Source organism: Vidua macroura, unplaced genomic scaffold (genome assembly GCF_024509145.1).
Source record: "Vidua macroura isolate BioBank_ID:100142 unplaced genomic scaffold, ASM2450914v1 whyUn_scaffold_205, whole genome shotgun sequence".
Taxonomy (NCBI): Eukaryota; Metazoa; Chordata; class Aves; order Passeriformes; family Viduidae; genus Vidua; species Vidua macroura.
The window spans coordinates 1-20476 of NW_026530583.1; the positions used below are offsets into that span (position 1 = coordinate 1).

Genomic DNA, 20476 nt, shown 5'->3' on the forward strand with positions numbered 1-20476 from the left:
AAGACCCCAAAATCCCAACCCCAAAACCCCAAAAACCCAAACCCCAAAGACACCTCCAGGAACCCAACTCCAAAATCCCAAACTCCAAAACCCCAAAAAACAAACAAATTAAAAAAAAAAAACCAAAACCCCAAACACCAAACCCCAAAACTCCAAAAATCCCAAACTCCAAAACCCCAAAAAACTCAAAAACACCTCCAGAAACCCAACCCCAAAACCCAAAAAACCCCAAAAACCCCAAAACCCCAAACCCCAAAACTCCAAAAATCCCAAACTCCAAAAACACCAAAAGACCAAAAACACCTCCAGAAACCCAACCCCAAAACCCCAAAAACCCCCAAAAAAACCCCAAACCCCCAAAAGGCCGTCACTGACGCTGGCACTGGGGCTTGGGGTGGGCTCCAGCGGCCGCTCTTGGTGCAGTTGCTGCGCGCGGCGCCCACCAGGCGGAAGCCGGCGTCGCAGGAGAACCTGGCCCAGTGCCTTCAACAGGGGACCCTCTCCATGGCCCCCGCGGCCACCTGGCCGTTCTCCAGGCTCAGGTGGACCTTGGGACACGTCCGCACTGTGGGGGTGGACACCGTGCGGTGGGGTCGGCGCGGTGGCCCCGAAATCCACGTGGGGTGGTGGCCCCAAAGTGTGAACATCAGGGGAACCCCAAAGTGGACGTGGGGTGGTGGCCCCAAAATGGACACTGGTGAACCCCAAAGTGGACGTGGGTGGTGGCCCCAAAATGGGCATGGTGAACCCCAAAATGGACGTGGGGTGGTGGCCCCAAAATGGGCATGGTGAACCCCAAAATGGACGTGGGATGGTGGCCCCCAAAATGGACACTGGTGAACCCCAAAATGGACGTGGGGTGGTGGCCCCAAAATAGGCATGGTGAACCCCAAATGGACATGGGATGGGTGGCCCCAAGGTGTGAACATCCATGAACCCCAAGATGGACGTGGGGTGGTGGCCCCAAAACGTGAACATCAGTGAACACCAAAGTGGATATTGGGTGGTGGCCCTCAAAATGGACATTGGTGAACCTCAACATGGATGTGGGATGGTGGCCCCAAAATGGATGTGAGGTGATGGCCCTAAAATGGGCATTGGTGAACCCCAAAACGGTCACCTGCCCGTTCTCCAGGCATGGTCATCATGGTCTTAGCCATGGTCAAGGTGATGGGCGTGGTGATGGTCCTGGGCATGGTGATGGTCAAGCGATGGTCATGGTGACGGTGGTCAAGGTCAAGATGATGGTCAAGTGATGGTCATGGTCATGGTCATGATCAAAGTGATGGCGATGGTCATGGTGGGTCATGGTGGTCATGGGCAGTCATGGTCAAGGTGATGGTCAAGGCGATGGCGATGGTCAAGGTGATGGTGGTCGAGGTGATGGTGATGATGGGATGGGGACATTGATGGGACGGGACAAGAAGGAGACGTTGATGGGGTGGGGACAATGATGGGATAAGAACCTCCATGGGTTGGTGACATTGATGGGATGAAGACACTGATGGGATGGAGATGATGGGATGGGGACAAGATGGAGACGTTGATGGGATGGAGACAAGAGACATTGATGGGATGGTGACACTGATGGGATAAGAACCTCCACGGGATGGAGACGTTGATGAGATGGAAATGATGGGATGGGGACAAGATGGAGACATGGATGGGATGGAGAGAAGATGGGGACATTGATGGGGTGGGACAAGAAGGAGACGTTGATGGGATGGGGACAGGATGGGGTGGACACAAGATGGAGACATGGATGGAATGAGAACCTTCATGTGATGGGGACATGGATGGAACGATGTCAAGATGGAGACGTTGATGGGACGGAGACATTGATGGAGACGTCGATGGGATGGGGACAGCGATGGGATGAGGACCTTCGTGGGATGGAGACATTGATGGGATGGTGCCAAGATGGAGACGCTGACGGGACGGTGCTAAAGACCCCAGGTGACATCTCGGTGGCACTCACGGCAGCGGCTGGGGTGGCCCATGGCCGTCCAGGTGCCGTCGCGCTGGCACTTGCGCACCTTGGGCCCCACGATCTCGCGCTCGGGCCGGCACACGTACTCGATCTCGTAGTCGAAGGGCAGGAACCGGACGCTCCGAACCTCGTCCGGCGTCAGCCCTCGGTAGCGGATCCCCCGTCCCCGCGGAGGGTGGATGATCTGGCAGCCTGGGGACACCAAGAGTGGGGTTTGGGGACAAAAACGTGGGGTTTGGGGACAAAAACGTGGGGTTGGGATGGAATTATGGGGTTGGTAACCAACGTTCGGTAGCCCAAAAGTACGAGATTTGGGGCTGGGGACACCAAAAAAAAACATTTGGTCCGTCCTGCAAATACGGGATTTGGGGTTGGAGACACCAAAAAATGTAGGGTTGGCCCCAAAAACTGTGGGGTTGACCCCAAAAATTTGGATTGGGAACGGAAATATGGGACTGGGGACACCATAAAACGTGGGGTTGACCCCAAAAAAGTTGGGGTAGACCCCAAAAGTTTGGGACTGGGGACACCAAAAAATGTGGGATTGGCCCCAAAAGTTTGGGATTGGGGACACCATGAAACGTGGGGTTGACCCCAAAAAAGTTGGGATTGGCCCCAAAAGTTTGGGATTGGCCCAAAAATTTGGGATTGGCTCCAAAGATTTGGGATTGGGATGGAAATATGGGACTGGGGGAGAAAAATAAGGGACTGGGGACACCATAAAACGTGGGGTTGACCTCGAAAAATTTGGGATTGGCCCCCAGAATTCGGGATTAGCCCAAAAATTTGGGATTGACCCCAAACTTGGGGTTTGGTACCTTCAGTGAGGTTGGCGGTGGACGGCGCCGCGGGCGGAGCTGGAGAGGAGCAGCAGGAGCAGAGGGACAGCGGGGGGACAGCGGCAGTGGCATCTGGAAAACCCCAAGTGGGGAAAGATCCCATAGGGGACACCCCAAAAACGGGATAAATCCTACAGGGGACACCCCCGAATTAACCCTTGAAACAATCAATAAATAATACGTAATTAATCAATAATTATTCAATAGAATAAACTTTTTTTTTCCAATTTTTAATTTCTGATTGTTTAATTATGCATTACTTAATTAATTACAATTAATTACAATTTACTAAGCAAGACCAAATTGCCCCAGGAATAAGTAATAATTTATTAATAATTATTAAACAATTAACTAATAATTGAAAATCAATTAATATTTATTTATTTAATATTAATAATTAATAATTATTACATAAAACCGAATTTCCCAATTTTTTATTTCTGCTAATTTAATTAACCAACACCTAATTAACCCTGTAGTAATTAATAATTTATTAATAATTATTAAGGAATTAATTAGTAATTGTAATTTAATTAATTAATATTTATTAAATAAAATCAAATTTTCTCGAATTTTAATTTTTCTCCTTTAATTGACCAATACCTAATTAACCCCTGAAACAATTAACAATGATACTAAAATTACAAATTAATAACTAATTAGTTAATAATTAAAAATTAATTAATTACTAACAATTAAAACTCAGCCCAGAGTGGGGGAGGGGAAGGATTCCCACCCCTCCCCCACCTCTCCAGCCCTTCATTAATTAATCCTCATTTGCATAATCCAGCCTAATTAAGACCCGGGGGAGGGGCAGCTATGAGACCCCGCCCCTTTTTGCCACCGCCACAAAATTCCCAAAATGTGGGAATGTTGGGGGCGGGCATGGAGGGGGAGGGGCATGGAGGGGGGAGGGGTCTCCAAAAATTGGGGGAGGGGCAAAAAATTGGGGGGAGGGGTCCCAGAAATTGGGGGGGGAGGGGCAGAATTTCGGGGAGGGGCCCCCCAAAAAATTGGGGGGGAGAGGTCCCCAAATTGGCCCCTCCCCCCCAAAATTTTAGGGACCCCTCCCCCAATTTTAGCCCCTCCCCCCACTCTGGGACCCCTCCCAAAATGTTTGCCCCTTCCCCCCCAGATTTAGGACCCCTCCCCCCCAATTATTGGCCCCCTCCCCCATCCAAGGACCCCTCCCCCAATTATTGCCCCTCCCCCAATTTCTGGGACCCCTCCCCCATCCAGGACCCCTCTCCCAATTTTTGCCCCTCCCCCCCACCCAAGGCCCCTCCCCCCAATCTTTGCCCCTCCCCCCCCAAATTCTGGGCCCCCTCCCCCAATTTCTGCCCCTCCCCCACTTTTGGGACCCCTCCCCCCACTCAGAGACCCCTCCCCCCGTCCTTGCCCCTCCCCCCCAAATCCCACAACCCCCCCAAAATTTTTGCCACCCCTCCCCCCCTCCAGAACCCCCCCCAAATTTCGGGACCCCCCCAAATAAAAAAAGTGGGGGGAGGGGCCGTTCCTTACCTTTCCCGATCTTCCCAAAATTCCCCCAGAAAAACCCGGGAAAAATCCCCAGAATCCTCAAAAACCGGGAATAAAAAAGGGGAGGGGTGGAGGGGAGGGACCCCCCAAATTTATTTTGGGGGGGAAGGGGGTGGGGGGGGGAATCTTCCCACGGGTGGGGGAGGGGCGGGGATGGAGCGGCGAAGATGCCGGGAAATAAAATAAAAATAAAATAAATAAATAAATTTTTAAAAATCGTGGAAATTTTCTTTTTTTTTTTTTTTTTGGGGGGGGGGGAAGGTTGGGAATTTCCCGGGGCGGGGGAGGGGCGGCGGATGGGGGGGATCCAAATTTTGGGGATGGATTTTTTTTGGGGGGTCCCGGCGGCTTCGGGAGGGGCCTCGGGCTCGGGAATCACCGGCGGGAGGGGCCCGGGGTGGGGGGAGGGGCGGGGGGAGGGGCGGGGGACGGGGGGAGGGGCCAAGGAGGGGGAGGGGCCAGGAGGGGGGGAGGGGCCGGAGCCGCCTTTCGGCGGGAATTTCGGGGTTCTGGGGGAGATTTTTGGGAATTCGGGGGGGGGATGTTGGGATTTTGGGGGATTTGGGGGGAGGTTGGGAGGAATTCCGGGGTTTTGGAGGGGAAATTTGGGGGATTTGGGGGGGAATCCGGGGTTTTGAGGGATTTGGGGAGATTTGGGAGGAATTCCGGGGGTTTTGGAGGGGAAATTTGGGGGGGAATCCGGGGTTTTGAGGGATTTGGGAGATTTGGGGGGAATTTTTGGGGTTTTGGGGGGGAATTGTTGGGTTTAGGGGGAATTTTGGGGTTTGGGGAAAATTTTTCGGGGTTTCATGGGAATTCGGGGGGAATTTTGGGGTTTTGTAGGGAAAATTTGGGAATTTAACGGGGAAATTTTGGCTCCTGGGGAGAATTTCGGGCGGAATTTGACGGTTTTGGGGGGATTTTGATATTATTTTGGGATTTGGGGAGGATTCTTAGGATTTGGGAGGAATTTTGAGACTTTAGGGGGTAATTTGGGGATTTGTGAGAGAATGTTGTGATTTTAGGGGGGGACTTGGGGGGATTTTGTGAATTTTGAGGGGAGATTTTGCGTTTTTTGGGAAAGATTTAGTTTATTTGAGAGGAGATCCCAAAATTCCGGTTCCCACATTTTCCTGCAGATTTCCTCCCAAATTCCCACTTTTTTTCCTCATTCAACTCCAAAATTCCACTTATTTTTGGTCATTCCTACACCAAAAAAAAAAAAAAAAAAAAAAAAGACCAAAAAACTCGAATTCCTGGAAATCCTGGAACAGAAAATTCGGGGAAAAAATCCCCCAAAAAATCCCCAAAATCCCAAAGCGGGAAGAACGGAAAAGCCAGAGACGGATTTTTGGGATAAATCCCGATTTTTTTTAGTTTTTGGGAGGAATTTTGGGGCGGGATTTTTTGGGATTAAGGAAAAGGAGGAGTGGGAAAGGCGGGGTTTGGGAAAAAAGGCGGGATTTGGGGAAAAAAAAAGGCGGATTTGGGAAAAAAAGGAGGGAGATCCCAAATCCAGTTGGATCTGAGATTCTGCCGGGAGACAAACAAAATTAATAAAATTAAAAGAAATTCGAGTAATTAAAACCTGAAATAATTCAAAGGATATTAATCAAAATTAAACCAAAGAAATTAAAAATGGCGCCGGCGCCCCGCCGCCATCTTGAGGCGCGGCGGTGCCGTAACACAAGATGGCGTCACCCACCGATACACTCCCCCTGTTGTTTCTCGCCGCGTTTCAAAGCGAGCCGGGACCAAACCGAATGCGGCGGTTTCGCCAGCACCGATTTCACTCCCGGGATCGATTGAGCTCAGGAAACCGGGCGGGAGGCAGCGAAACGGAGGGCGGAAGGAGCCGCCATGTTGTACGGCAGGAGGAAGATGGCGGCTCTTCCTGTTCCGGTGTAGGTGTGGCGCGGGAACTGAGGGCGAACCCAAGATTGAAATGAGCAGGGGAGATTTGGCGATGCCTGGGGGGGTTCAGTGAGGTCTGGGGGGGCTCGAGGGTTCTTCTCCCCCTCCAGTTTTGAGTGGTTCCGTCCAACTTTTCCTTGGCTTCACCGCCATCTTGAGGCGCGACGTAGCCGTTCTACAAGATGCGGCACCCCCGCCACCACCCTCGGTGATATTTTGAAGGATTTTTACCACAAATCGCGGCCAAGCAGGGCGAGACGGATCCGCCATCACCGTTCAACCCTCGACACCGATTTAAACCCAACGGAAGCGGGAGAACGGCGAGATGCCGGGTTTTAATACGGAATTGGGCGCCGCCATGTTGTACGGCAGGAGGAGGCTGAGGAGAACTTCCGGTTCGGTGGGGGAGCGGCCCCTCAGCGGTGGCGGAGCGGGGGGTAAACACAGGCCCGGAGGGGGCGGGATTTGGGGGAAATTTGGGAATTTTTTGGAATTCTGAGGGAAATTTGGGAATTTTGGGAGTCGGGGGTCGGGGGGATTAAAGGGGTGTGGGGGGTCGTGGCCGTGCGGGGGCTTGGGGGGCCTCTAAGGGGGTTTTGGGGGGGGTTGAAGGGGATTTTTGTGGGAATTTTGAGGATTTTGTGGGAATTTCGGGGATTTATGAGGGATTTTGTGGGAATTTTGAGGGAATATGGGATTATTGGGGGGATTTTGAGAGTATTGGGTTCTTTGAGGGGATTTGGGGTTTTTTTAAAGGGGATTTTGTGGGAATTTTTGTGACTTTTGAGTGAAATGTCTGGGAATTTCAGGGATTTCTGAGGGAAATTGATGGATTTTTGGGGGAATTGAGAGAATTTCAGGGAACTTCGGGATTTTGGTGTCACTGAGGGGATTTCGGGATGAATTTGGGGGATATAGGGAGTACTTCGGGGGATTTTGGGGAAATTTTGGAGTCATGGGTGGGATTTTGAGAGAATTTTGGGATATTTGGGTGGAATTTTTGGCAATTTGGGTGGAAATTCAGCAATGTGGGGAGAATTTTCACGGATTTGAAGTGAATTTTGGTGGAATTTTTGGGAATTTATGCAAATTTCTCCAAATTTCTCTGCATTTTTCAGAATTTTTCTGGGAATTCCAGAACATTCCCCTTTTGGACACTCCAAAACTCCCCCAAAACCTCGACACTTCAGCCAAAAATTCCCAATTTTTAATTTTTCCCCTTTTGTTTTTCAGCTCCCCCACCACAAACTCCCAAAATTCCTTAAAAATTCCCCAAAAAATGGATTGAAGCCACTCCCCACCCTTGGATGGCCCCCTGGAATTTTGGGGGATCCCAAAATGGGGGATTCGGAAAATCCCGGGAATCCCCCCAAGGAGGACGAGGAGGAGGAGGAGGAGGAGGAAGAGGAGGAAGAGCTGGACCCCCGGATCCAGGTGGGAATTAGGGGGAAAACCCCAAAATTTGGGGATTTTTGGGAGAGACTTAGGGGACTTTCTGCCATTTTTTCCCAAAATTTTGTTGTTTTTTTTTTTTCCAAATTATGGGGTCTTTTTTTTTTTTCTTTTTTCCCAAATTTTGGGGTTTTTATCCCAAATGTTTGTGTGCAGGAGGAGCTGGAGCACCTGAACGAGGCCAACGCTGAGATCAACCGGGGGGAGCTGGAGCTGGATGTGAGCAACTGGGAGGGACTGGGAGGGACTGGGATGGACTGGGAGGGACTGGGATGGACTGGGATGAACTGGGATGAACTGGGAGGGACTGGAATGAACTGGGAGGGACTGGGAGGGACTGGGAGGGACTGGGAGCACTATGAGGGACTGGGAGGGACTGGGACGAACTGGGAGGGACTGGGAAGGATTTGGGGCAAAAAAAAAAAAGGGGGAAAAAAATTGGGAAAAATGGGGTTTTTTTCCCAAACCAGTCCCAAACTGGTTCCCCAGTCCCAAACCAGTTCAGACCAGTCCCAAACTGGTTTCCCAGGCCGCCCGGTGCCGCTATCGCCGCATCCTCTCGGATTCCGCCCGGAAGTTGAACTCCCAGGGCTCCCAGCTGGGCACCTGCATCGACAGAGCCCGGCCCTACTACGAGGCCCGCAGGAGAGCCAAGGAGGTGCTGGGTTTTGGGGGAAAATCTCGGGGAAGTGGGAAAAATAAAAAAAAAAATAAAAAAAAAAAATAAATCGGTTAAAAAGTGGGGAAAAAAATGAGAAAATTTGTGAAAAAATGGGAGAAATTGGGGGGAAAAATGGGGAAAATCAGTGGAAAAATGGGGGGAAATGGGAAAAATAAAAAAATTGTGAAAAAAATGGGAGAAATAGGGGAAAAAATGGGAAAAATTGCAGGGAAAATGGGAAAATTTATGAAAAAAATGGGAAAAACTTGGGGAAATTTGGTGAAAGAAAAAAATGGAGGAAAACTGGGAAAAAATTGAGACAATAAAAAAAATGGGGAAAATTGGTGAAAAAATTGAACAAAATACGAAGAAAATTGGGGAAAAATCGCAGGGAAAATGGGAATTTTTGTCCCAAACCCCATCCCACCATCCCAAAGCTTTTCCATCAAATCCCCAATCTTCTCAATCCATCCCAAATCATCTCCAGCCCATTCCAAACCTTCTCCAGACCCCGTCCCACCCACCAAACTCCGCCGAACCCACCCGGAGCAGGTTCTGGGATTCCCGGAGTTCCTGGAATTCCCGGCAACGCGGCTTTTCCGGGCGCAGCAGGAGACCAATCCCAAACCCCCTCGCGCCGTCCCGAAGCTTCTCCCACCCATCCCAAACCTCATCCCGCCTCCTCCAGACCCCGTCCCACCCACCGAGCTCCGCCGAACCCAGCCGGAGCAGGTTCTGGGATTGCCGGAATCGCCGGAATCGCCGGAATCGCGGCTTTTCCAGGCGCAGCAGGAGACGCAGCGGGCGGCGCTGCGCTACGAGCGGGCGGTGGGGATGCACAACGCGGCGCGGGAAATGGTCTTCGTGGCCGAGCAGGGAATGGGCACCGGCACGAACCGCCTGGACCCCACCTGGCAGGAGATGCTGAACCACGCCACCAGGAAGGTGGGGAGCCCGGCAGTGGGCCTGGGATGGGCTGGAGAAGGTCTGAAGGAGGTGGGATGGGGACGGGAGGAGGCGGGAGAAGGTTCGGGATGGATGGATGGAGAAGGTTCGGGATGGATGGAGAAGGTTCGGGATGGATGGAGAAGGTTCGGGATGGATGGAGAAGGTTCGGGATGGATGGATGGAGAAGGTTCGGGAAGGATGGATGGAGAAGGTTCGGGATGGATGGAGAAGGTTCGGGATGGATGGAGAAGGTTCGGGATGGATGGATGGAGAAGGTTTGGGATGGATGGAGAAGGTTCAGGATGGATGGATGGAGAAGGTTTGGGATGGATGGAGAAGGTTCGGGATGGATGGAGAAGGTTCGGGATGGATGGATGGAGAAGGTTCAGGATGGATGGAGAAGGTTCGGGATGGATGGAGAAGGTTCGGGATGGATGGAGAAGGTTCGGGATGGATGGAGAAGGTTCGGGATGGATGGATGGAGAAGGTTCGGGATGGATGGAGAAGGTTCGGGATGGATGGATGGAGAAGGTTCGGGATGGATGGATGGAGAAGGTTCGGGATGGATGGAGAAGGTTCGGGATGGATGGAGAAGGTTTGGGATGGATGGAGAAGGTTCGGGATGGATGGAGAAGGTTCGGGATGGATGGAGAAGGTTCGGGATGGATGGAGAAGGTTCGGGATGGATGGAGAAGGTTCAGGATGGATGGAGAAGGTTCGGGATGGATGGAGAAGGTTCGGGATGGATGGATGGAGAAGGTTCGGGATGGATGGAGAAGGTTCGGGATGGATGGATGGAGAAGGTTCGGGATGGATGGAGAAGGTTCGGGATGGATGGATGGAGAAGGTTCGGGATGGATGGAGAAGGTTCGGGATGGATGGATGGAGAAGGTTCGGGATGGATGGAGAAGGTTCGGGATGGATGGAGAAGGTTCGGGATGGATGGAGAAGGTTCGGGATGGATGGATGGAGAAGGTTCGGGATGGATGGAGAAGGTTCGGGATGAGCTGAAGAAAATTTTGGAATTCTTGGGGGTTTTTTTTTGGGGGGAGTTTCCCCTTTTTTTTGGCGGGATTTTCTCCATTCCCAAACATTTTCCAGGAATTCCCTCATTCCCAACGGTTTTTCCATGTTTTCCCCCATTCCCAAATCCAAACCCCCCCAATCCCAACCCATTTTTGGGTCGTTTTTCGCCCAATTTTCGCCGTTTTTTTGCCCGATTTTTTTTCCATTCTTCACTGGGTTTTCGTGGGGGGTTTTTTTTTGGGAATTTCCCCTTCCCGATGGGAATCCCGGGAATTCTGGGCGCCGCAGGTGAACGAGGCGGAGCAGGAGCGGCTCTGCAGCGAGCGGGAGCACCAGCGCGTGACGCGGCTCTGCCAGGCGGCCGAGGCCGAGGTGCAGCGGCTGCAGAAATCCCTGCGGCGCGACATCGCCCGCAGCCGGCCCTACTTCGAGCTCAAGGCCCAGTTCAACCAGCGGCTCGAGGTACTGGGAGCACTGGGAGGGACTGGGAGTGAACTAGAAGGGACTGGGAGGGACTGGGAGGGAACTGGGAGCACTGGGCGGGACTGGGAGCAACTGGGAATGAACTAGAAGGGACTGGGAGGGAACTGGGAGCACTATGAGGGACTGGGAGCACTGGGAGGGACTGGCATGGACTGGGATGAACTGGGAATGAACTAGAAGGGACTGGGAGGGACTGGGATGGACTGGGAGGGACTGGGAGGGAACTGGGAGCACTGGGAGGGAACTGGGAGGGACTGGCATGGACTGGGATGAACTGGGAATGAACTAGAAGGGACTGGGAGGGAACTGGAGCACTGGGAGGGACTGGGACCACTGGGAGGGACTGGCATGGACTGGGATGAACTGGGAATGAACTAGAAGGGACTGGGAGGGACTGGGGGGGAACTGGGAGCACTGGGAGGGACTGGGATGAACTGGGAGGGACTGGCATGGACTGGAGGGGACTGGGAGGGAACTGGGAGCAACTGGGAGGGACTGGGAGCACTGGGAGGGACTGGGAGCACTGGGAGGGTCACTGGGAGGGACTGGGGATACTGGGAGTCCCAGTTTGGCCAGATACTGGGAGCACTGGGAATTCCTTGGAATTTTTAGGGCTTAAATTCATTTTCTTACATATTTTCACCAGATTTTTACTGATTTTCACCAAGTTTTCCGTGTTTTCCGCCGGGTTTTTTTGGGATTTTGGGAATTTTTGGCCATTCCCGCCTTTCCCCCCTTTTCCAGGAGCACAAATCCCGGGTGAATTCCCTGGAATCCGCCGTCTCCCAGGCCAAGCTCCGCTACTCCGTGGCCCTGCGGAACCTGGAGCAGATCAGCGAGGAGATCCACGCCCGGAGATTCCAGAGGATCCTCCGGAAAAAAAAACACCGGGAAAACCCCCTGGGAGCCGAGGGCGGCCCCCAGAACCCCGAAATCCACGGAATTCCCGGAGAAATCCCTGGAATTCCCAGCGAAAACCCCAAAATTCCTGAAGAAATCCACGGAATTCCCGGAGAAATCCCGGCTGGAATGGGCAGAATTCCTGGCCAAAATCTTGGAATTCCCGGTGAAAATCCCAAAATTCTCAGTGAAAATGTTGGAATTCCCAGGGAAATCTCAGCTGGAATGGGAAGAATTCCTGGAATTCCGAGTGAAAATCTCAGAATTCCGACGGGAATTCCTGGTGAAAGTCCCGGAAATTCCAGCGAAATCCCAGCCAGAATGAGCAGAATTCCCGGAATTCTGAGTGAAAATCTCAGAATTCCGAGTGGAATTCCTGGAATTCCCGATGAAATCCCAGCTGGAACGTGCGGAATTTCCGGAATTCCGGCAGAAATCCCTGGAATTCCGCAGGAAATTCCCGGAATTCCGCAGGAAATGTCGACGTCCGGGGATTCGCTGTCGCTGCTGAGCCTCCAGACCATCGCCTCAGACCTGCAGAAATTCGACTCCGTGGAACATTTGGCGGGAATTCCCGGAATTTCGGGAATTCCGGACGCGCTGAGCCTGCACAGCGAGGAGCTGGGGGGAGGGCCGGGAGAGGCGGCGGAATTTCCGGCACCACCGGAGCGTCAGCCTCTGAGTTTGGGGGGAAATCCGGGAATTCCGAGGGGAAAGGCCAGGAAATACAGAGAAATCCAATGTAATTCTAAAAAAATCCCAATGAAATTCCACAAAAATCCCAGGAAATCCCACAAAATCAAAAAAAACCCTGAGAAATCCCCAAAAATTCCAACGAAATCCCACAAAGTTCCAAGGAAATTCCAAAAAATCCCATGGAAATCCCACAAAATCCCAGAAAAACCCAAAGCATTTCAAGGAAATCCTGGAAAATTCCAGGAAATCCCAAAAAGTCCCCAAAAAATCCCAGGAACTCCCAAAAATTCCCAAAAAATCCTCAGGAAATCCTGAAAAATTCCCCAAAATTCCCCCCAAAAAAGCCCCAAAACCCTGGAAAATCCCCCAAAACTCCAAGGAAATCCCAAAAAATCCTGAAAAATTTCCAGGGGGAAAAAAAAAAAAAAAATTCTGGATTCCCAAAAAATTCCCAAAAAATTCCAATGGAATTACTGGAGGGCATTTTGGTGATAAATCCTGGAAATGTTTTTGGGAACAAATCCCTGGAATTTAAGGGATAAATCATTGGAATTTTTGGGATTTGGAGTTAAGTCCGTGGAATTTGAGATTTTTTTTTGGGAATAAATCCCCAAAATTTAGGAATTTTTGGGAAAAAATCTCTGGGCTTTAAATTTTTAAAATTTCAATTCTTTTAAATCCCTGGAATTTGAGATTTTTTTGGGAATCCCTGGAATTTGGGATTTTTTGGGAATAAATCCCTGGAATTTGGGGATTTTGGGAATCCCACCCAGAATTCCCAAATTTTTTGGGGGATAATTCCCCTTTTCCCACCCCAAAACCACGACAGGAACCCAATTGCACTAAAGGGGGGGGTCGGGAATTTTTGGGAATTCTGGAATTTTTGGGGAGGGGCCTGTGATGAGAACCCCCCAGTTTGAGGCAGCCCCGGGAATTTCCACGGATTTCACATCCCAAAAATCCTCCCCCAACCCCGCTGGAATTACAGGAAATTTCAGGAATTTGGGAATTTTGGGGGGGAAAACATCCCGGAAAATTGTTGATATCAATAAAATTCCTTCTTGTTGTAATTCCTTCTTTTCTTATCTCGACATTTCCAAGTTTTTTCTTGCCTCATCCATGGATTTTTTTTTAATTATTCCCCTTTTTTTTTTTTTGAGAATTTTTTGGTGTTTTCCTCTTTATTTTTGGGGACTTTCCCAGTTTTCTTGGATGATTTTTATCCCAATTTTTTCCTCCCAGGAAAACTCCCCCAAAAAATGGAAAAAATAAAAAAAGGGAAAATTCTCCCCCAAAAAAGGTAGGAAAGCCCAAAACAAAAACCAGGAAAATCCACCCAAAAAGTGGGAAGATTCACCAAAAAATGGGAAACACCTGGGAAAAAAATGGAAAACCAAAAATAAAGGTGGGAAAATAACAAAAAATGGGAATGCCTGCCAAAAAAATGAGAATATCCACCAAAAAAATGGGAAAACTTTCCCAAAAATTGGGAATATGCACCCAAAAAAATGGGAAACCCCAGAAAAAATGGGAATGTCTAAAAAAACCCCAGGAAAATCCCCCAAAATGGGAATATCCACCCAAAATTGGGACTATCCAGCCAAAAAATGGAAATATCCATCTAAAAAATGGGAAAACTACGCAAGAAAATGGGAAGATCCCTGGAAAAAAAATGGGAGCATCCCCCCAAAAAATGGGAAAAAAAACCCAAAAATGAGGAATATCCACCCCAAAAATTGGGAAAAATCCCAGAAAATTGGGAATAGACTCCCAAAACCTGGGAATTTCCCCAGTCCTGGCTTCGGCACTGATTTTCCACAGACAAAGGAAACTCCAGGCAGGAAAATTTGGGAATTACTGGTTTATTTCTACTCCTGGAAAAGGCTCTGGGAGAAAATTCCTGATTTTTTTCCCGGAAAAATGAAAATTCAGCTTCGTCGCCACCTCAGAAATTCAGGAATTTTCCAGAATTTTGGGAGAATTCTGACGGTTTTTTCCCAAATTTTTCAATGTTTAACCCCCCCTTTTCTTTTTCTTTCAATTTTTCCATAATTTTCTCACATTTCCTTTATTTTTCCATTATTTTCCCACATTTCCCCACATTTTTCCCATTTTTCCGTAATGTTTCCATCATTTCACCACATTTTCCCGTTTTTCCTTTATGTTTCCATTATTTTTCCATATTTTTCCACCTTTTCCCACATTTCCCAACATTTTCCCATTTTTTTCCTCATTTTCCCACATTTTTCCATATTTTCTCCCACATTTTTCATTTATTTTTCCAATATTTTTTCCACATTTTCCCCACATTTTCCCACATTTCCCCACATTTTTTCACATTTTTCCTTTATTTTTCCATTTTTTTTCCACATTTCCCACATTTTTCCACAATTTCCCACAAAACCAACAAATCCCTCCCAGAAAATCTCCAGAATTTTTCTCCATTTTCTCGCTGAAATCTTCGCAATTCCTGAGTTTTCCTCCTCTTCCGGGATAAAAAAAATCCATTTCCATCCTGAATTCCATATTTTCCTGGAGCATTTTCCCATTTTTTCTCCTTTCTTGCAATTTCTTCTTTTCCTAAAATCCCTTTTTTCATTTTTCCTCATTTTTCCCTCCCTCATTCCCATTTTTCTCCCCCCTCCTCCCCAGCTTCGGGAAAATCCAGAATTTTCCCTGCCCCGTCCCAGAAAAAAAAATTTCCCAAAAAATTCACCACAAACATGGAAGGAAAATTTGAGAAAAGATAAAAAAAATTCCCCCAAAAAGTTCCCAAAAAAGTTTCCAAAACATTCCCGAATTTTTTTTTTTTAAATTCCCCAAAAAGTCAAAAAAATATTTTAAAAAATTTGAAAATAATTCCCCAAAAATTCCCATGGAATTCCCGGAAAACGACAGCAACAATGTCAGATTTTGGGGTCAACCAATCCCAGTTGGGCACTGGGAACACTGGGAGGCGACTGGGACCATGGAATGATGGGAATTCCCCATTTCCCCACTTAATTAATGAATTAATTAAACCCTAATTAATTCGAGATCATTAATTTGGCATCAAATTTGAATGGGAATAAATGGAGACCAAACCCAACGTTGGGTCTTGGGTTGGCCAATCCCAGTTGGGCACTGGGAGCACTGGGAATAATGGGAATTCCCCCTCCGGTCATTAATTAGCATATTAATCATCCCCCAATTAATTAGATGTCATTAGTTAGCAGTCAGAATTCAATGGGACCAACCCAAGTTTGGGTCTTGGGGTCAGCCAATCCCAGTTGGGCACTGGGAGCACTGGGAGGCGACCGGAACCATGGAATGATGAGAATTCCCCATTTCCCCACTTAATTATTGAATTAATTTACCCCTAATTCATTAGAGATCATTAATTAGCCATGAAAATTTGAATGGGAATGAGTTGGGACCCAACCCAACGTTGGGTCTTGGGTTGGCCAACCCCAGTTGGGCACCGGGAGCACTGGGAATGCCGGGAACTGAGCGGAACCGCAGCAATCCCCCACCTCCCCCCTTAATGACCCAACCAACCCCGCCCCTAATTAACCACCTCGCTAATTACCCACCGGAAACCCCGGGAACGCCCGGCCCGGCAACGCCAACGCCCAGGGCAGCTCCAACGCCGCCGGCACAGCCGAGGAGCCCGGGAACGCCGGGAAGGCCAAACCTCCGGGCGCCGCCGGCGCCGCCGGCACCGAGGACGAGGAGGAGGAGGAGGAGAAGGAGGAAGAGGAGGAGGAGAAGGACGAGGACGAGGCGGCGGCGCCGGCTTTGCCGTGGGTGCGCTGGTGCCGGTTGAGGTGCGAGCTGCGGCTGAAGCACTTGCCGCACTCCGGGCACTTGTAGGGCTTCTCGCCGGTGTGCACGCGCCGGTGGATGGTGAGCTCGGAGCGCTGGATGAAGCTCTTGCCGCACTCGGAGCACTGGAAGGGTTTCTCGCCCAGGTGGATCCGTTGGTGCTTGATGAGGTTGGAGGAGACGCTGAAGCACTTCCCGCACTCCCGGCACTCGTAGGGTTTCTCGCCGGTGTGCATCCGGCGGTGTTTGGTGAGGTCGGATTTCTGGATGAAGCCTTTGCCGCACTCGGGACATTTGTAGGGTTTCTCGCCCAGGTGCGTGCGTCGGTGCTTGATGAGGTTGGAGCGCACGCCGAAGCTCTTGCCGCACTCGGGGCATTTGTAGGGTTTCTCCCCCGTGTGCATTCGCCGGTGTTTGGCCAACGCCGAATTTTGAGCGAAGCTCTTCCCGCATTCCGGGCACGCGTACGGCTTCTCGCCGGTCTGCGTGCCTTGATCCTTCAAATTCCCGGCATTCGACCCCAAACCCGACGCCAAACCAGACCCCAAATTTTTCCCGCACTCGTCGCATTCCTCCTCCTGCGCCGACCCCGCGCTGCAATCGCCGCACGGCTCCCCCAAAATCCGGCAGCGTTTTTGGAAGCTTTTCCCACCTTTTTTCCCGCCGTTCTTGCCGCATTCCCGGCACGGCTCCCGGTGGATTTTCCGGTGCCGCTCCAGGTGGGAACTTTGGGAAAAACTCTTGCCACAATTCCCGCAGCGGAAAGGCTTTTCCCCCATGTGGATTCGCCGGTGCCGATCCAGGTGGGAACTCCAGGAAAAGCTTTTCCCGCATTCCCGGCACTCGTAGGGTTTGCCGGGAGCATGGCCACGCCGGTGCTGCGCCAACGCCGCCGCCACGCCGAAACCCTTCCCGCATTCCGCGCATTTGTGGGGTTTCTCCGACGACTCCCGCCGGTTTTTGGGCATTTTGGGACTTTTCGGCGTTTTAGGCATCCCGCGTTCCAGCGGTTCCGGCGATCCCGCCCCGCACTCGGCGCAGCGCCCGGCGGGCTCGGCCGTGGCGTGGGTTCGGCGATGCCGATCCAGGTGGGAGCTCCAAGAGAAGCTCTTGCCACACTCCGGGCACTCGTAGGGTTTCTCTCCAGTGTGAATCCGCCGGTGCCGCTCCAGGTGGGAATTCCAGTTGAACCCTTTGCCGCAATCGCCGCATTTGTAGGGTTTCTCTTCCAGGTGAAGCTTCTGGTGCTTCACCAAACCCGAACTCGCCGGGAAGCTCTTCCCGCAAACCCCGCACCGGCACGGCGCCGTGCCGCCGTGGATCCGCTGGTGCTGGATGAACGCCGAGCCGACGCTGAAGGATTTCCCGCAATCCGGGCATTTGTAGGGATTTTCCCCGGAATGCCGTCGTTGGTGGGTGACCAAGCTGGAGCTCAACCGGAAACTCTTCCCACATTCCGGGCATTTATGGGGTCGTTCCGTACCGCGCCGGCATTTCGGCAACGCCAAAGCTTTGCCGCAGTCGTGGCACCGGAGGTTTCGCGGCGGGAATTTCTTGAAGCTGCGGGTGCCGGATTTTCCTTGGTGTTTTCCCTGCGCTTTTCGGGATTGGGGTTCTGGGTTTGGCACCTCGGTGGTGCCGGGTTTGGCGCTGGCAGGGCTCGATGGGGATTTGGGGTTCGGCGCCGGTGGTGTTCCCGGGATTTCGGATTTTTCCAGAGGGTGCGGCGGCGGCTCTTCCTCCTCGTTGTCGCTCGGCGAGGCCGGGGCGGCATCTGGAGGGGGGAAAAGGGGAGTTCTGGGGAGGTTTTTGGGCGGGGTTTGGGGGTCTTGGAGGGATTTGGGGTCTTGGGGAGGCTTTGGAGTCTTGGGGACACTTTGGGGGTCTTTGGGATTTCTGGGGGGATTTGGAGATTTTGGGGGTTTGGGGTCTTGGAGAGGTTTGGGGTCTTGGGGAATCTTGGGGATCTTGGGGGTCCAAGTGGAAGAGTCCAAACCCTCTCTTGGTTGGGTTGGCCAACTGGAGGAGTCCAACCATGCCATAGACTGGCTTGACCAACTGGAAGAGTCCAACCCATTCATGGCCAACTGGAAGCGTCCAAACCCACTCTGGGTTGCGTTGACCAACTGGAAGACCCAACCCCCTCTTGGCCAAGCCCCGTTGGCCACCGTTGACTCACCGGCGCCCAGGCCGCGTCTCCGGTGCGATTCGGCGAAGGCGGTGATCCGCGGCCAACTGATGGCGATTTCCTCGGCTGCCGGGGGAAAAAACGGGAACTTTGGGAATTTTGGGAATTTCCAGAGTTCATTTTCCCAGCCCAGCTCTGTTTTGGGGTGAAATCCACAAATTTTGGGCAAATTTTGCCAAAACATTTTTGGGGGAACAATCGGACATGACTCGGACACTAAAATCCCAGAAAATCCCACCGGAATTGGGGCTTTAATTCTGAGTTTCTTAATTAAACCCAATTAATTTCAATTTTGGGTTAAAAATGAAGGAATTTGATCCCGAATGAAGGAGAAATCCAAGGAAATTTGGGGTCTTACCCAAGGAAATGACGCTCTCGTAGCTCTCCTGCATCTTGACACGGAATTCCGAGTTTATCCCAAATTTTTTTGGGAAAAAAATCCCAAATCCCTCGAATTCCAACAGCTCCGGCTCCGATTTTGGGATCCTGGGGGGGAAAAAAATAATTAAATTTGGGGTTTTTACATGTTTGGGAAATTTTTTGGGGGGGAATTTTTTTAGGGCATTTAAAAAGGAATTTTTAGGGAGTTTTGGGGAGTCGGGGCTGGGGGAACTGAGGAATTTTAGGGAAGGGCCCCCCCCTAAATTCCCACCTTAATTCCCACCCTAATCCCGGTTTTTCAAATTTTGGGAAGGGTTTAAAGGAGGATTTGGGGTTTCCATGGAAAAAAAAAATGCAGGGAATGAAGGGGTTAAAAAAAGGTGGATTTTTTTTGTTGTTTTTTTTTAATCGGGGGGGGGCGCTGGAATTTAAGGAAATTTAAAAATTAAAAAGGGGGAAAACGGGGAGAAATGGGGGGAAAATGGGGAAAGAAGGGGGGGAAAAAGGGGGGAAAAACGGAAAAAAAAAACCGGGAAAAAAACTCGGGGAAAAGGGGGGGAATAAAAACAAGGAAAAAGGGAAAAATAACGGGAGAAAACCCCTGAAAATCGCGGCAAAAAAAGGGAAAATGCGGGTTAAAAACGGGAAAAAAATAAGAAAAATGGAGGAGGGTCTCGGCCGGGATGCGAGGAGAGAGAAAAATCAGGATAAAAACCACAAAAAAACCCGGGAATTTTGGGGCAGAAAAAGCGGATCCGGACTGGGGGAGGCGGTGAAAAATCCCGCGAATTGCAAGGGTTAAAATCCAAGGGGGGATTTCTGGGAATGAAATACCCGGTTTTTTTTATATTTGTAATTATTTTTTTTTAGATATTCCCAACACGGGGCGCGGTCGGGTGAGGATATTCTTTTTTTTCTTTTTTTTTTTTTTTTTTTCCGAGTAAAAAAATCGCGGATTTTGGGTTGGTTTGGTTTTTTTTTTTTTTCAATTACCTGGATGCCGAAGGAAAAGCTGGAAGAGCGAAAAGAAAAAAAAAAAATTTAAAAGGTTGGAATTTTGGGGTGGGGGTTGGGAAAGATGGGAGGAAAAAAAAATTTTTTTAAATAAATTTTTTTAAAAAAGGAAGGGGCAGGGGGAGGGGCGGTGTTGCACGTCGGCTCCGAGATCCCAGAACACACAGGAAGGGGTTGGAGCAAAAAAAAAAAAAAAGGGAAAAAAAAAAAAAAAAAAAAGGCAAAAATCCGGGATATCGGGAAAAAAAAGGGGGGGACAGGAAAAAGAAAAGGTGGGGGGGGACCCCCGCGGCCGCCAGAGGGAGAAAATCGGGGGAAAAAAGGGAAAAAAAAGGGAAAAAGGGGGGGGGGAATGGGAAAAAAAAGGGGGGGGGGGATCAAAGCGGGAGCGGTTTTGGGGTGGGGAGGGATTTTTGGGATTTTTGGGGGTTTTTGGGGGGGATTGGGGCGGGGGAGGGGAGGGGGAGAGGCCGCGGCTTTGTCCCGGCGGGGTGGGGGGAGGGGTGGGGTGGGATGGGGGGAGGGGAATTGCGGGGATTTGGGGGGGGGAGGGGGGGGGAGTTGGGGTCGGAATTCGTGGGAAATTTGGGGGTTTGGGGGTCCTTAATTCCTGGAAAAATTGGGGATTTGGGGGTCGTGGG

At 50.5% G+C, this 20476-nt stretch overlaps 3 protein-coding genes across 8 annotated transcripts; 1 reads left to right on the forward strand and 2 right to left on the reverse strand.

Annotated features, from left to right (window-relative positions):
* Positions 1-377: 377 nt before the first annotated feature.
* LOC128802866 (gamma-aminobutyric acid type B receptor subunit 1-like) lies at positions 378-4578 on the reverse strand. Its single transcript, XM_053969445.1, has 4 exons — positions 4351-4578; positions 2809-2960; positions 1979-2182; positions 378-565 (listed from the first exon to the last, which is right to left on the reverse strand). The coding sequence occupies exons 2-4, from the start codon at positions 2930-2932 to the stop codon at positions 486-488; spliced, it is 408 nt and encodes a 135-aa protein (XP_053825420.1). The 5' UTR covers positions 2933-2960; positions 4351-4578; the 3' UTR covers positions 378-485.
* Positions 4579-6505: 1927 nt separating this feature from the next.
* LOC128802861 (SH3 domain-binding protein 5-like) lies at positions 6506-12780 on the forward strand. Its single transcript, XM_053969440.1, has 7 exons — positions 6506-6719; positions 7516-7716; positions 7891-7953; positions 8264-8392; positions 9179-9340; positions 10658-10831; positions 11597-12780. The coding sequence occupies exons 2-7, from the start codon at positions 7621-7623 to the stop codon at positions 12761-12763; spliced, it is 1791 nt and encodes a 596-aa protein (XP_053825415.1). The 5' UTR covers positions 6506-6719; positions 7516-7620; the 3' UTR covers positions 12764-12780.
* Positions 12781-15098: 2318 nt separating this feature from the next.
* On the reverse strand, positions 15099-19928 carry LOC128802860 (zinc finger protein 345-like). 6 transcript variants are annotated; one of them, XM_053969439.1, is made up of 4 exons: positions 19815-19913; positions 18799-18926; positions 18432-18506; positions 15099-18026 (listed from the first exon to the last, which is right to left on the reverse strand). In XM_053969439.1, the coding sequence occupies exons 2-4, from the start codon at positions 18830-18832 to the stop codon at positions 16009-16011; spliced, it is 2127 nt and encodes a 708-aa protein (XP_053825414.1). In that variant the 5' UTR covers positions 18833-18926; positions 19815-19913; the 3' UTR covers positions 15099-16008. The 6 variants fall into 6 exon arrangements, with proteins under 6 accessions (XP_053825414.1, XP_053825413.1, XP_053825410.1 ...); XM_053969438.1 differs by lacking the exon at positions 19815-19913 and adding an exon at positions 19093-19244; XM_053969435.1 differs by having other exon boundaries at positions 18432-18926; positions 19815-19928.
* Between the last annotated feature and the right edge of the window lie 548 nt (positions 19929-20476).

Coding starts and splice junctions, on each gene's coding strand:
- LOC128802861 (XM_053969440.1), top strand. CDS start 7,621: ATGGGGGATTCGGAAAATCCCGGGAATCCCCCCAAGGAGGACGAGGAG. Junction 7,717..7,890: donor AGCTGGACCCCCGGATCCAG/GTGGGAATTAGG, acceptor GTTTGTGTGCAG/GAGGAGCTGGAGCACCTGAA. Junction 10,832..11,596: donor AGTTCAACCAGCGGCTCGAG/GTACTGGGAGCA, acceptor CCCCTTTTCCAG/GAGCACAAATCCCGGGTGAA.
- LOC128802866 (XM_053969445.1), bottom strand. CDS start 2,932: ATGGGATCTTTCCCCACTTGGGGTTTTCCAGATGCCACTGCCGCTGTC. Junction 2,183..2,808: donor CACCGCCAACCTCACTGAAG/GTACCAAACCCC, acceptor TGGTGTCCCCAG/GCTGCCAGATCATCCACCCT. Junction 566..1,978: donor GGGCCACCCCAGCCGCTGCC/GTGAGTGCCACC, acceptor CCACCCCCACAG/TGCGGACGTGTCCCAAGGTC.
- LOC128802860 (XM_053969435.1), bottom strand. CDS start 18,624: ATGTTTTGGCAAAATTTGCCCAAAATTTGTGGATTTCACCCCAAAACA. Junction 18,027..18,431: donor GAGACGCGGCCTGGGCGCCG/GTGAGTCAACGG, acceptor TCCCCCCTCCAG/ATGCCGCCCCGGCCTCGCCG.